At 32.3% G+C, this 16,840-nt stretch overlaps 1 protein-coding gene across 1 annotated transcript; it reads right to left on the bottom strand.

The window, feature by feature from the left end:
* Nucleotides 1-14,115: 14,115 nt before the first annotated feature.
* Nucleotides 14,116-15,966, bottom strand: LOC108459369 (uncharacterized). Its single transcript, XM_017758730.2, has 6 exons — nucleotides 15,781-15,966; nucleotides 15,559-15,672; nucleotides 15,181-15,459; nucleotides 14,966-15,079; nucleotides 14,654-14,726; nucleotides 14,116-14,545 (listed from the first exon to the last, which is right to left on the bottom strand). The coding sequence occupies exons 1-6, from the start codon at nucleotides 15,847-15,849 to the stop codon at nucleotides 14,508-14,510; spliced, it is 687 nt and encodes a 228-aa protein (XP_017614219.1). The 5' UTR covers nucleotides 15,850-15,966; the 3' UTR covers nucleotides 14,116-14,507.
* Nucleotides 15,967-16,840: the final 874 nt, after the last annotated feature.

Genomic DNA, 16,840 nt, shown 5'->3' with positions numbered 1-16,840 from the left:
AAATGTGACCACAGGTCGCTCGTCTTTGTGATGAATGACTTGATTACTATTTGATAGTAATTGAATTTCCATTAAGGATGATGTAATGATTACCATGAGATAAAATAAGATTATATTGAGAGAACAGATATTATTACAAAGAGATTGAGAATATCCCATGAGAGTAACACACTTGTGACAAGGTCATTGGAGGAACACTAATCAAGTTGCTTTCGTAATGGTATGCTGTTGGGGAGAGCTCAGTCACTATATTATAGTGAAATGACTTGTGACTAAATGAGTTTATAATTAATAGGCAAAAGCTAGAACTTAATTATAAATCATTTGAGTCTCAATTGCATATGTTTAATCGATCCTACGGTAGCTCGTTGAAACTAGAAATAAATTGTAGGATGAATCAAATTAATAGAAATGGATAGAAATAATAAAGTTAGAGAAATAAATTACATTCGGAAATGAATGTGGTTTTCTCACTAGGTATGAAAATGACATGAGAATTAATTTATGGTTTTCAAATTATTAATTAATTAATCAATTGAAGTTCGAGAATAGATTTATATTAATTGGTCACTATGAATCCAATTGAATGTAGAAAAATTAAATATATTTCCTCATAGATTCTTTTAGGTAAAGTTGTTATAATTTAACGGAATTAGAATTTGGTCGAGAAAATTATTTAATTGAGAAATTAATTCATTTAAATTAATTGAGAAAATAATATTTAATTTGGGAAATGAAAAAAAAATGTAGTAGGTTGGAAAAAAATTATAAAGTGTTGCGTTAAAGTTCATGAAGCACTTATAATTTGACCCAGTACAGGAAAGGCCCAACTCCCCTTATATGAAATACATGGGACGACAAACCCGAGTATTCTCATCTAGGATTGCCACCCCTTACCCTAAATAATAGGGAGTTGGAGATTTTTTTTAATCAAAATAATATTATTTGTATTCTACCACTTCAAGCACGATTCCACCAACTCTTCTGATAAATAGATGGCACTGGTAGGCCTCAAAACACACCAACCAAAAGAGAAAAACATAAGTTTCTCCAAATTTTTCAATATTATTATTTTGCCATAAAGTAATGAGAATTTATTTTAAGAATAAATTATATTTTCTGTGAATTTCAATTCTACCAATTTCTATTTAAGAAAAATTTACTTTCTCACTAAAAGTAAAGAAAATACTTTTGGCTCTATGTTTGATTCGATTTGTTTGAGCTCACACTCGAAGCAGTTCATAGTATAAGAGTAAATGAGAAGATTGTTTGGTAGAAAGTCGAGAATGACAAGGATCTGCCTATCCGAAAACACAACTACGAATTCAGTCTAAAGTTTATTGCTATAAATATCACAAACTGGGTCGGTTTTCATTTTCCGCTGTGCAAGAAAATTATTTTTAAACCGAATTTTTTCAAATAGTTAACACATGAGAGGGGTCTGATCTATATCTTTTTAGCATCAATACATGAAAGACATTATGAATCTTATCAAGTTCTAAAGGTAGTGCTAGCTGGTAAGCTACAAGCCCAATTCTTTTAAGAATTTCATACGGCCCAATGAACCTAGGACTGAGTTTCCCTTTCCTGCCAAAACGCAAAACCTTTTTCAAGGGTAAAACTTTCAGGAAGACTTTATCGCAAATCTCAAATTCAATGTCTTTTCCTTTCTCTTCTGTTTCACGTATCAAATCGATTCCTGCTAACTTTCTTTCGCTCAACCCTGACCAACATAGAGGGATTCGACATTTACGATTATACAAAACTTCGTAAAGTGCCATTTTAAGCAAACTTTGCTAACGGTAGGAATCTTTCTCAACTGGCTTCAAACTCAATCACACAACAACGCAACATACCCTCAAGTATTTAAATCACTTGTTTTGATTTCCCATCAGTCTGAAGGTGAACTCAGTGGTCTGATTGTCTTCAACAAGTTTTCGTTTCGCTTGCAACTCGGTGTTATCTTTTTGCAACTCTTGGATATTTGATAAACCATAAAAGTAACACATTTTAATCCCATGCTTAGTATGTTTTTGGATGATTTATTATTTAATTTAGTGAATTTGATGCTCTTAATCTTTTAATTCCATGTTTTATACTTAGAAGAGCATAGGGGAACAAAAGGAGCAAAAAATGGGCCAAAAAGGACAAAACGGGCTGATTTAAAGATCTACATGGCTAAAACCATTTCCACACGGGCTGAGCACACACCCGTATGAGACACACGGGCTGGCCACACGCCCATGTGGCAGCCTATGTTGATATTGTTCCCCGTTTCCAAAACACGCGAAAAAATCTAATTTTTAGGGATTCTGAGCATTCTAAAGTCTATAAATACATACTAGAAGAGGACCTAAGGAGATACACGGAGTAGAAAGCAGAAATTACTCGATGAATGCCATTGGAATCATCTCGAAAGCAGATTTTCTTCAAGATTGAAGATCTCCATTCAAATTTCTCTCGAAGTTTATTTGGGTTTTTTTATGTCTTGTTGTTTTTCTAAATTTGAGATGTTTTCCTTTTACATTATGAACTAAACTCCCTAAATACCTAGAGAGGATGAAACCTACGGTGGATCTTATTATTTAAGTATCTGAATTACACGATAAATACTTATTCTTGTTCTTAATTATGTGTTCTTAATCTTTACCTTAATATTATTTTCAAGATATTTATCCAAGTTTGATGTACTTATTTAGTGGAGCAAAAGTCCGTGTTTAAGAGTAGATCTAGCATAATTGAGCGAAGTTTATTGCAATCTTAGAAATAGGACGACATATGTAATGACTCGAATTTTACGGTTAACGGAAAAGTATTTTTTTGGGTCTCCGTTTCTAAAAAAAAATGGATTCATAAATATTTATTAAAAATATTTACGAAGTTAATTGAGTGGTTAATTAGAGTTTAATTAAGTGAATTAGCTTAAATTAAGAAATTAAATTGAATATAGTGTGAAAGTTTAATCATAGAATAAAAAATTGAAGGGACTAAATAAGTAAATAAGCCAAAGTGAATGCCAAGTGTGTGGCAAAAATAAAATACAAGTGTAATAAATATTATATATACATTTGTAATACATGTATGTATTTGCTTATTATTTAAGTAAATATTAATATATTTATTATTAAATTGATATTATATGATGAATAAATTAAATAAAGACAAATGTGTGGATATGATTTGATACAAGTGTATAAATAAAATACATACATTTGTAATATATGTATTTAATTATTAATAGATATTTATTAATTATAAAAGATATTTATTAATTAAATAATTATATTATAAGATTTTTATGTAATAAATAAATAAAAACATGACAAATGTATGATGATGATATGTTACATGTGTAAATATAAGTAATATTACAATTGTAATAAATATATTGATTATTAAATAGATATCTAATAAGTTATTACATTATATATATATATATATGTTAGAATTAAGTGACCCAAATTCTTATTTAAATAAAATACGATGGAAAATAAAATAAAAGTAAAATCCATATAGAACTAGACTTCTTTTATTTTATTTTAGAATAAGGTTTTAAACCTTATTAAACTCCATCTATTTTATATTGATTAGGATAAGGTGTTTCAATCCTACTAGAATATGGCTTTGCAAGCCTATAAATAGACATAGTCTATTCCTCTTGTATTTGAGTAAAAATTTTTCGACATAGTGAATTTTCTTCTCCTCGCCTGTGGTTTTTTTTTCCGAAAGGGTTTCCACGTAAAATTTATGTGTTCTTTATTTTATTTATTTTATTCTATTTTATTTTTCACAAATTGGTATCGAGCTTAGGGTTATTCATCTCGATCACGGTAATGGCGTCTTTGAAGTATGAAATTCATTGTTGGATCGCAACACCAGATTTGCGTTGTGGCAAATTAAGATGCAAGTTCTTGCAGATGGATCTAGAGGATGCCCCGCTAGGATAGATAAGATGCCTTCGACATTAACAGATGAAGAGAAGAAGCGTAAGGATCGAAAGGAATTAACACAATTACATCGCATTTGTCCAACGAAATTTTGCGAGGATGTGATGAAAGAGAAAACGCCATTGCATTATGGAAGAGGCTAGAACAAATATGTATGTCGAAAACTCTAACAAGCAAGTTGCATATGAAGCAGCGTCTTTATGCTCATCGTTTGGAGGAAGGTGCGTCTGTACACGAACACTTAACAGTGTTTAAAGAAATTCTCTCAAACTTGGAGGCCATAGAGGTTCAGTATGATAAGGAAGATCTAGGGTTGATTCTACTTTGTTCTTTGCCCCCGTCTTATTCAACCTTTAGAGACACGATTTTATATAGCCGCGAGTCTCTCACAGTTGATGAGGTTTATGATTCTTTAACCTCGTATGATAAGATGAAGCATCTTGTGGTTAAACCCAACTCTCAGGGAGAGGGTCTCATTGTTCATGGGAGACAAGACCGGAATGTTGATGATGATCGTGGTAGAACACAGGAACGGAATCCTCGTGGTAAATCTAAGGGTAGATCGAAATCTTCAAACAGAGGTAAAACTTGCAACTTCTGCAAGAAGAAAGGGCACATTAAATCTGAGTGCTATAAGCTACAAAATAAGATTAAAAGGGAGGCTGCGAATCAAAAGGGAAAACAACCAGAAAATTCGGTGAAGCTGATGTTGTAGAAGACTACAGCGATGGTGAACTTCTAGTTGCTTCTATCAATGATTCTAAAGTAAGCGAGGAGTGGATACTTGATTCAGTTGCACCTTCCACATGAGTCCCAATCGGGATTGGTTTACAACTTATGAAACGATGATCTGAAGGTGTTGTTTTGATGGGAAATAATGCTTCATGTAAAATCGCGGTGTTGGAACAATTAAAGTTAAGATGTTTGATGGAGTTGTCGAACACTTAGTGACGTGCGGCATGTTCCGAATTGAAAAGAAATTTAATTTCGTTGAGTACTCTTGATTCAAAAGTGCAGATACACGGTGAAAGTGGGGTTTTAAAGATTTCAAAGGGTCCCTTGTTGTGATGAAAGGGCAAAGAAAGATTGCCAAGTTATATGTTTCTGAGGTTCTATTATTATCGGTGATCAATTGTCGCTTCCTCTTCCTTGTCGATGATGATATTACTAAACTTTGGCATATGCGCCTAGGGCATATGAGTGAGAATGGCATGGCGAATTAAGCAAAGAGGACTTCTTAATGGGCAAGGAATTTGCAAACCTGAATTTCGTGAGCACTGTGTTTTGGGAAGCAAAGAGAGTTCGATTCACTAGAGGAATCCATAACACGAAGGAAAGCGTTGGAGTATATCCATTCGATCTGTGGGGGCCGTCGAGTGCCTTCGAGAGGTGGAGCTAATTATATGCTAACCTTTATTGATGATTTTTCGAGAAAAGTTTGGGCGTTCTTCACGAAGCGAAAAGCGATGTGTTTTCCACATTTAAGTCTTGGAAAATTATGATTGAAAAAGCAGACGGAAAGCAGATAAAATACCTCCGCATGCAGACAATGGCTTAGAGTTACGTTCGATAAGTTTAATAGATTGTGCAAGTCGAAGGGATCATGAGACACTTGATGATTCGTCATACTCCATGACAAAAGCGGCGTTGCGAGCGAATGAACGAACGATCATGGAGAAGGTTCGATGTATGTTGTCAAATGCCAACTTATCAAGTCATTTTGGGCGAAGCGACCTCTCTGCATGTTTTTGATCAACCGATCTCCATCCGTTGCCATTGAGAAAAAGACTCCACAAGAGGTATGGTCCGTAATCCCGCTAATTATTCGATTTAAAGATTTTTGGGTGTCTGCGTATGCTCATGTTGATAATGGAAAATTGGAACCGAGATCCATTAAATGCGTTTTCTTGGTTATAAAGTGGTGTAAAAGGCTATAAGTTATGGTGTCTGAAAATAGAAAAGTTGTGATTAGCAGAGATGTTGTTTTGATGAAAGCGCTATGCTACCTAACTTATCTCTTAAAGACTCTTCCAATAAAGAAAACCAAAAGCGGTGGAGCATCAGATTAATCTGAATCAACTCCTCAAGCCATTACAAAATTGAGAATAGAGTTGCTTCTTCACCGCAATACTCTATCGCCAAAAACAGGACAAGAAGAGAAATTAAACCTCCAAAGAAGTATGCCGAGGTTGATCTAGTTGCTTATGCTTTAAATGTGGTGAAGATATAGATGCGAATCAAGAGCCATTTAATTATTCGAGGCGATTAGTTGTGAAGACTCGAAAAGTGGATGTTTGCTATGCAAGAGGAGATGGAATCACTCCACAAAAAGCAGAACATGGGATCTTGTAAAACTTCCTAAAGGTAAAAAGGCATTCGTTGTAAATGGGTGTTTAAAAGAAAGAAGGGACTCAGGAGTTGAAGAACCCGGATATAAAGCAAGGCTTGTTGCAAAGGGTTACTGATCAAATTCCGAGTGGACTTCATGATGTGTTCTCTCCGGTTGTTAAGCATAGTTCGATTCGAGCTTTGCTTGGTATTGTTGCCATGCATGATTTGGAGCTTGAGCAGTTAGATGTAAAAACGCATTTTGCATGGAGAACTTGAGGAAGATATTTACATGCAACAACCGGAGGGTTTTATAGTCTCGAAAAAGAGGACTATGTTTGCTTGTGAAAAAGTCCCTTTACGGTTTGAAACAATCACCAAGACAATGGTACAAGAGGTTTGATTCCTTTATGACTTCTCATGATTTCAAAAGAAGTAGTTTTGACAGTTGTGTCTACTTTAAGAAAAATAGTGATGGTTCTTTTGTGTATCTACTTCTTTATGTTGATGACATGTTGATAGCGAAGAAAAGATAAAGAGAGATAAGAAAGGTTAAAGCCCAACTAAGTGAAGAATTTGAGATGAAAGATTTAGGACCAGCAAAGAAGATACTTGGTATGGAGATTCTCGAGATAGAAAAGCAAGTAAATTGTACCTAAGTCGGAAGGGGTACATTGAGAAAGTTCTTTGCGAGTTCAATATGCAGAGTGCTAAGCTGTTAGTACTCCTTTAGCGACCATTTCGGACTTTCATCGGCCTTATCTCCTCAATCGATAATGAGATTGAGTACATGTCACATGTTCCATACTCTAGTGCAGAGGATCTCTCATGTATGCTATGGTTTGTTCACGTCCGATTTATCATATGCGATCGGTCAGCTTAGCAAATACATGGCGAATCGGTAAAGAACAACGGAAAGCGATTCGGTGGATTTTAAGATACTTACGAGGCACTACTAATGTTTGCTTACAGTTTGGAAGAACTAAAGATGGAGTTATAGGGTATGTTGATGCTGATTTTCTGGAGACCTTGATAGAAGAAGATCTCTCACAGTTACGTCTTTACAATCGGAGGTTGTGCAATTAGTTGGAAAGCCACTTTGCAAACTACGATCGCTTTGTCTACCAATGAAGGTGAGTACATGGCGATTCATGAGGCTTGTAAAGAAGCTATTTGGTTGAAGGGACTATTTAGTGAACTCAATGAAGACCTTCAAATCAGCACAGTATTTTGTGACAGTCAGAGTGCCATCTTTCTTACAAAAGATCAAATGTTTCATGAGAGAACAAAACACATTGATATTCGGTATCATTTTGTTCGTGATATTATTGCTCGTGGTGATATTGTTGTGAGCAAAATTAGCACTCATGAAAATCCTGCAGATATGATGACTAAGTCACTTCCTATAACCAAGTTTGAGCATTGCTTAGACTTGGTTGGTGTTCATTGTTGAAGTTAAACCCTTAAGGGGTTTTTTGGAAGAGGTGAAGAACTTGTTTATTGAAAGTTCGCGATGAAGAACTTGTTCATTGAGAATTTGTGTCAAGGTGGAGATTGTTAGAATTAAGTGACCCAAATTCTTATTTAAATAAAATACGATGGAAAATAAAATAAAAGTAAAATCCATATAGAACTAGACTTCTTTTATTTTATTTTAGAATAAGGTTTTAAACCTTATTAAACTCCATCTATTTTATATTGATTAGGATAAGGTGTTTCAATCCTACTAGAATATGGCTTTGCAAGCCTATAAATAGACATAGTTTATTCCTCTTGTATTTGAGTAAAAATTTTTCGACATAGTGAATTTTCTTCTCCTCTGCGTGGTTTTTTTCCGAAAGGGTTTCACGTAAAATTTATGTGTTCTTTATTTTATTTATTTTATTTATTTTATTCTATTTTATTTTTCACAATATATATATATATAAAGCAAATAAAAGGAAGAAAAAGAATAGAAAAATAGAATAGCATGAAACGAAACAGAAAAAGGAAGAAAAGAAAAGAAAGAAAGGGAGAAAAGGGAAAATTGAGATTTCAAGGTTTGGAAGTTTAATTGGTAAGTCAATTTAGCCCTTTTTACTTAATTTTGATGTTTTGGAAGCTTTGGAACAGGGTTTTGATGAAATTAAGAGGATATTTTGAAAATTTTTAGATTCCTAGATATTGTTCATGATGAATAAAATGATGAATTAAGGTCTAAATTGATAGAAATTCAAGTTCGAAGTGAAATAAGGATTGAATTGTAAAGTAATTCATAAGTTTTGAATGGTAGGGACTAAATTGAAATAATTTCGAAATTATGGTCCTATGGTGAAATTAGAGAGTTGAAATAAGTCTAAAGTGAAAATTTAATGAAAATATTGAGTTAAATATGAAGAATAAAAGTTAGTCTCGATTTAGGGACTAAATTGGAATTTAGGCAAAAGTTTGATAGAAATTGAAATATTCAATATGAAAATTGAATGGTAATGTATTGATAATATTTAACTAATTTCCGTAGCTAGCGTTGTGCCGGAAAATCTCGGCTAGGCAAGGAAAAGACAAAGTTGACGAGGGATAACTCGGAAATTACGGTTTATATTTCTACAATCCGAAAATAGTATTTAATTATTGAATTTATTACTTAATATGTATAGAAAGTGCTTTGAGATGAATATTTGAATTAGAATAGATATCGGTTAAAATTGAAAAGTGAAATTATTTATTTATTGTTGAATTTTGATTGAATATTATGATAGTAATTGAGGTGAGAATTATTGTGTCATATAATTGAAATGGATTGATTAGGTATGTGTTAAATTTATTGAATTTATACGGATATATGTGATTATTGTAAAATTGAATATTTGTTATTGAAAAGTGAAATGAATTATATTGAACTGAAAATATATATATGATTAGCTGAAATATGTACTGAATGAAAACTGAAAGTTTACTGAATACCCTATTAATAGTATCGGGCTAAGTCGAATATAGTTGGCATGTCATAGGATTGGAAGTGTTCAGGGATATTTCGATTTTGTATCGATGAGACATTATAAGTGTCACCTTACTGTTACTGTTCCGGATTCATTTCGAAGAGGTACTCCGTACCTTACTGTTACTGTTACTATTTCGGATTTGTTCCGATGAGGTATTCTATGTACTGTTACTGTTACTGTTTCTATTACCATTACGGTGTATTCTGGCTCCTGCCGATGAAACACTGTATGTTATTCCAGTGTATGGGTTGGATCCGTGTATCCGTCAATGTTCGAGTCATGTTAATAGGGGCAAATAAAGGTACTGAATATCTGACTGCTATTGAATAAATGACTGCTACTGAATGATTGAATGTTACTAAATGAATCGGATAAATTGATTGATACTGAAAAATATTGACTGATACTGAACTTGGATTTGAACGAATTACTGAACGAAATGTGATAGTTGAATATTATTTACTGATATTGAATAGTGAACTGAAGTATGAGTGAGATATATGAATGGAAAATATCATTGTTTAGATGATTTGTGAATTTATTTTCAAAAGCTAGTCAGGTTAATAGATGATAAAGATTAAATGAGTTATAAAGAATGTATCCATGAAATGAATAATTGAATATTTATGATCATTATATGATTTTTAAATGAATGTTATATTTTCATATTATTAAGAGTTTGGATTATAGAAATACCACTGAGTTCATACTCAGCGTACGGTTTGTTTCCGTGCGCAGGCTAGGTTAAGGTCAGACCGTTGAATCAACATCTTAGGCAGATCCCAAACTCAATAAAGTAATGCATGTTAATTGTTGATAATGGCATGTACCTAGGATGTCTTAAGTGTGTTATTTTGCATTGTGATTGTAATAATGAAATAAGTAAATTGATAATTGATAATGATAAATGATTAGTGTTTTAAGTCAAGTATTTGATAATATATAAAATGTGTTTGGATTGGTTTAGTATTGGTATTTGTATTGGTTGTGGTTTGAAATTTGCAGGGTTGGCTAATAAAGTGTGAAAGGCTCATTATTGAGTCCACACGGCCTGGCACACGAGCGTGTGACCAGACCGTGTGAGACACACGGCTTACACACGGGCATATTGTTAGGCCGTGTGTCCCTTGCACTTAAAAATGTCCAAAACAGAATGTCCAGGTTTTGCCACACGGGCAGAGACACAGCATTGTAAAAATTGCATTAGATTCGAATTGAAAATAAATCCACACGGGCTAAGCACAGGGACGTGTGACTTAGCCGTATGAAATCAAATTATTCGTAAGCTACAAGTCAGAGAGCTCCATGGGTAGAGGACACGGGCGTGTCCAAGTCGTATGAGCCACACAGTTAGCCCACCACGAGAGTGTCTCCTAGGCCACACAGGCGTATGGTACTGTTCATAAAGAAGAAATTTTGAAATTTTAAAAAATTATTGGAAAAAATGAAAATATATTTTTATTTAAATATTTGAATCAATTTTAAATTCTAAAATCCCTATTGTTATAAAAAATTTACCTCAATATCACCCTAATCCAATAAAATTAATCTCATCAAAACACTTTTGGTTATACTAAATCCATATATATATATACATATAAAATATTGAGTTTTCAAATGAAATAAGACTAGTTTCGTATTGATGTGAAACTTTTCACTTGAAGGTAATTATAAAAAAGAAGTGGGTTTCAGTTCACCAAATTATTTAGGAGCTCATCAACCTTCATTGACCTAAGACAAAAATCTTGTCACTGTCTTTTCATTATTTTTACATAGCCTTCCCCAACCCTGAATTTGATGATGCACCCATCACATCATAAAGGGACCTCCTCCATTTCATCACTTGTGAACCAGACCCCTTCCACCTGGCATTCTTTCACGTTCATATGTCCAGCTTTTAAATTATTATTATTTTTCCACGTTATTTTCAAGCCTGACTTCTTCTTCTTCTTTTTCTTCTTCTTCTTCTTCTTCTTTTATAAGTAATCAATTAATCATGTAATTATATAGTTTTAAAAGTATGGGAAGAGTTCATTTGGATTAGTTCTTGAAAGGGTCTTTAATAAAATCTTTCTTAAGGATACTCCTGTTGAATATGGGTGTTATCTTTGCCTTGAGATTAAGACAAAATATTGTATTCAAATTATTTATATTGACTTGTAATTTTGGAAGGGTTCAAAATATAAAATTTCCTTTTAATTAAAGGTTTAAAAGGAATTAAATTGAATTATAAATTTTAAAATGATTAAAAAATAATCAATAAGGTCAAGTATCAAAATTATAACTCATATCAAATACGAATATCGATTTAGACTAAAAATAACACAAATACTATATTTTAGATGCAAAATTATTTATTAATCCTAAAAATAATACATTAAAAAAGTTCATAAAAAGAAACAAATTTTTAATATCCTCAGCACCAAAACAAAATCCACCAGCTGTAGCTCAGATGGAAATCTTTTTATTATTATTATTATTTTCCTTAATTAATTGGATTCTTATGTGTAATAGGTGTCACCCTAAAATTGATGCTAGCAATGTAATGGTGATGCTAAATCTTGCTAAAAATGATCATCTGGTAACCTCTTTGACTTATGAAGCATAAACTACTTATAGAAAATATTGGTGCTCAAGACTTTAGAAATCAAACTTAAAGCAAACTGGTCCTACCAAAATCCCCAAAAGCAGTATGCTTAAGCAAAAGATTAATGGGAATTTAAAATAAAATTTTAAAAAAAAAAAAAACGAGAGCATAAATGAGTATTGGTATCACATAGCTTTCATGGTTTAATTGATCCTCACATTGGCCATGCTAACAACACTCCAAGAAGCTATTTTGACATTGAAATGTCTGATTTCAACTTCAACCAAATGCTTGCCATTGTAAGTACTTGAGAGACAAAAATGGAAATCAATGCTTGCCTGTACATGTTAAAAAAGACTTTGTGCTCCTAATACTCTAGTCCTGGAATTTTTCCTTGTACCTATATCAAGGGTTCACCCCACATGTACAGTTTCATTTGTTGCAGTCAACATCATTTAACTAACATAGCAGTACCATGTTGGTATTGGTTTTTATGGCTACTGCGAAATCTAAACCCCTTTTAGAGCTCAAGAAATGAAACCCATTTTTGTGAAAGGAATTTTCGGGTGGGTTTCACAATAGACACTAAAATCCATAGCTGACAACAAATGGTTGGTTAAAGAGAATTTGACTAGTTTATGTCTTTGCAATGAAACAGGCCAAAATATGCAGATACAATGGATGTTAGGATGTTGCTTTCGGCAGATTTCAATAAAGCAGAGATCGAAGCTTATGGTTAAGGTTTTCTCAACTTTGAGTGTGTCACGAATGAGTTCATTTGTCATTATTCAGTGTAATATACAAGTCTGTTTTTATTTTTAAAATCAACTCAAGCTAGTTTCGACTATTTCGTAAATTTTTATACGATTAATATTTTAATAATCTAACCATTAGATTTATGAATATATTTGTACTTGTCATACATGTAAATTTTTTAATCGACTCGATATCTCTATCGTATCAATCTAAAATATTGTTTATATTAGCCCTCAATTTTTTTCAAAAAATACATTTAAGCCTTTGCTTCTTCTTTTTTTCACTCATTTAGGTACTTAAACTTTTAAAATGCATAAACAAAGCCCTCAAACCTTTTCAAAAAAAGCAATTAAGCCCCCACTTTTTTTTTTTGCACTCCATTGGATAATTGAACTTTCAAAATGCATAAAAAACCCTCAAATCTTTTTTAAAAATAATTAAGTCTTTTTTATTAAAAATTAGCAAAAATTATAAAAAGATAAAATCTATAAATATTATTAAATTTTAATAAAAATTCAAATATTAAAAATTAATAACAATTAGAAAAATATAAAATAGTAAAAATATAAAAATTGTTAACTTTTATAAAAATTGTAAAAATTATAAAATATATAGAAGTATAAAAATATATAAAATTTTATAAAGTCGTAAGAAAATTATACAAAATGTAAAGAAATATAAATTTCATAAAAGAATTTATAAAAATTATTGTGCCATAAGAAACATTTTATAATTTTTCTATAACTTTTATTGATTTTTTATCATTTTATATCAAAAATCCCTCGTTAATTTTTTATGATTTTTATAAAATTTTACAAACTTTTTATGATTTTTATAAAAAATTCTATTTTAATAAATTTTAAAATTTAATAATTTTTCTAAAATTTATTTTATATTTTTTCTAATTTTTAATAAGAGCAGGGTTTTAATAGCTTTTTGAAAAATTTTAAGTGTCTTTTGATATATTTTGAAAGCTCAATTACCCAGTTAAGTGGAAAAAAAAATGGGCTTAATTGCTTTTTTGAAAAAATTTGAAGGCCTTTTTTTATACATTTTGAAAGTTGAAGTACTCAATTAAGTACAAAAAAAAAGTTTAATTCTTTTTTTTTTAAAGTTTAAAAGATTTTTACACCCTTAAGTCTTTATATTAATATATATTTAACAGATTAAATTTTTTTCATAAAACAAATAGTTAGAAATTTTTAATTTATATCAAACTTGACATATATAATTTACATGAATAGAATATGAAATATGAAAATTAAATTATTAAAATATTAATTGTTTAAAAATTACGAGATAATGTAAAACCATTAAATTTTAAACCAATATAAATGGATCACTTACCATATATATTATAAGACACATACCGCACTTTTAATTTATTTATGTAATTACATAAATAACCAAATGAGTCATTATTGCTTAGCCTATGAGGTAAACAATTCAAGCCCAAGACCTACACTTGAGAGGAAAGGAGATGGTCCAAAATGTACTAAAACCTGGTCCAGAAAAGTTTCCTTCCAAGAACATTTTCACTTTTATTTGCTGATACACACACATATATTCCAATGGCGCCCAGGTTGAAACTGAACCAGGAAGATCCACGCTTTACAATTTCAGGTTTCAGCCTTACTACTCGGCTGACCATCAGAAATGGAAAAATGATTAGAACGACTACTTTTAATCACTTGAATGAAGTAAGAGCTAATTGGAATACAGGATTCAGAATACACCCAAGTTGAAATAAATCATGTAATTGTACACCATGATCAAGTCCAATGTTCAAAACGAGAGCATTACAATTGCAATATACAGAAACTATCACAACATAAAGACCCTAAATCATTAACCACCTTCTTCCATTGCATTAAATCAAAATCTTTAACAGATTTCTCAAAAGGAGGCTCATCCAACCATTGTTCGCTTGCGGCCCCTTTGTCGCACTGCAGTTCATCGCCAACCAACAAGAACACAATAAATGAGATTAGGGTGGTACAAACATATGAAGTGGTAAACTTGCGAGCGAAACTTAAAAAAACAGACTGCAGTACCTTGAGCTAGCTTGTTCAATGTGGAAGACCACTGCTTTGATGATTTCTTGTATGCAGCAAGTATAAGATCCATCTATGCATCAAGTTAAGCACATCCGTAAGATGATGATAAAAATTCACTCAAAATGACCATTTTAGGATCTTCATTCAATTCCAAAGTTGCTTAGTTAAACTGATATGTAAAACCCAGATTTTTTTGGTATTTTAATGAACCTATTATAAACAAAAAGAAAGCTAATCTTCCAAAACACTACCATGTTTTTGCATACATAATGTTCATTAGCAAACACAAGAACATGATGTGTTTCTTACCACATTCCCACAGGAAGAATGCATTGAAATCAAGGCTCGTTCCAGTACATACAAGTCAACAGCTTTGTCTTCTGGAAGGGTTGATGTAAAGCTAAGACCAAAATCGATAAGGACCTAAACAAGGAAAAGGCCATTTAAAGATTATGCAAAGAGGAAGTAACGTTAACTAAAAGCATACTCAAAGCTAATTATAGAAGTAAAGAATAACCACTGACGAGCTTATTAGTTCCATTTCTGATCAACATATTTGAAGTGGTGAGGTCACCGTGGACGAGTCCACCGTCGTGTAATTTGCCAATCGCGTCGCCAATTTGGGTGGCGATATCAGTTAAACGCTCTTGAAAGACTCCTGTTGACCCAATTCCGAGAAAAACATCTTTAACGGAAGGCCCTTCGACGTACTCGAAAGTCAGGGTATGGATCACAGGGTCGACGGCGTAAAGAACCGGAGTTAAAACGCCAAGCCGTCGAGCCTTGGTCATGCACCTAGCTTCCTTCTCCGAACCAAAAAGAAAAAAAACACTAATTAATTCAATTGGTTTCTACGAAAGAAAACAAGAGCGGGGGGGGGGGGGGCGAGGAGGAACACGAACCGCGTTTAAACGCTTGAGAGTGAGTTTAGAATCAAGAGTAGGGTGCCTGTATTTCTTGGAGAAGCGTTCTTTGACGATGGACCTTTTTCCAGCGAATACGGACTCGAAAACTCTCTGTAAAGGGCAACAATAACAATGGAATTAAACAGAATTTGCAACATTTTTTCCTTTTTTAGGTTTCTTAGAAGGAAAAAGGGAGAGTTTTTTTTTTTCTTTACTTACAGCTTCAGCTCCTTGCTTAACGAGAACGAGGGCGGCATTTTCAGAATCAGGTTTAGGGTCAATCTCCATTGGAGAGGTTTATGATATCAAACACAACAACAGATTCTTCAGTTACCTGATAAGTTGGAGCACTACCAGGCGGCTGTAGCGAGGGATTGAGGAATTTGACCTTTTTTTTAATTATTATTAGGGTTTAAGTTTGTTGGGCCCTAAAATGGATAACAAATTAATATGGGTCCGCCCTCAAAACCCAAAAGAATAATTTGATAATTTTAAAATTTTCTCCAAGTCCTTGTACTATTCGTACATTCAGAACGTAGTCCTTCTAAATTTATTTTAAAAAAGTCGATCCTCAACTTTTAGGATTTAAAATAAAATTTAATTATTAAAATTTAAAAAATTGTTAAATTTAAGTTTATTATAATATTTTTTGTTATATGATTACTGATTTTTTATTTTAAAATATGACGCTAACAAATTTAACAAAAGAATTTATTCAAAATAACAATTGGACCTAAATTTTAAAATCTAAAAAGTAAAAAGACACGGCTAATAATCTCTTGGCCTAGTAATAAAAGCATAAGTTCTATCCAAGCAATCCTATTCCTCTCCCTCAATTAACAAAAAAAAAAAAACACACACCTAACTCCAGCTCATCACTCTGAAAGAAATTCCAACATAAACTGGAATCATTGCAGGAGCGGGAGAGCTACAATGGTGTAAAAGAACAAGAAATAGGTATAAAAGTTCAAAAAAGGTAAGAACTTGGCTTTGGAATTGGATTAATTATCATTTTTACCCCTCCAAGTGCAGCTCAAACAACACATAATTAGACTTTGCTAGTATGAGCTTTGAGAGGGATAATCTTTATTGTTTGATATAGACATAATCTGATCTTGAACGACATTATTGGTGCTGGTTAATGAAATTTTATGGGATATTAAAACACACACATACAAACACACATAATTTGTTCTTGCCACTCGGGTCTGGTGGAACATTTGTATCTGCATATCTGAAGTCTGAACATTATATTTCCCAATATTCCATTTCACCCATC

This window comes from Gossypium arboreum, chromosome 12 (assembly GCF_025698485.1).
Source record: "Gossypium arboreum isolate Shixiya-1 chromosome 12, ASM2569848v2, whole genome shotgun sequence".
NCBI classification, from domain to species: domain Eukaryota; kingdom Viridiplantae; phylum Streptophyta; class Magnoliopsida; order Malvales; family Malvaceae; genus Gossypium; species Gossypium arboreum.
This window is presented reverse-complemented; position numbering and strand designations above follow the sequence as displayed.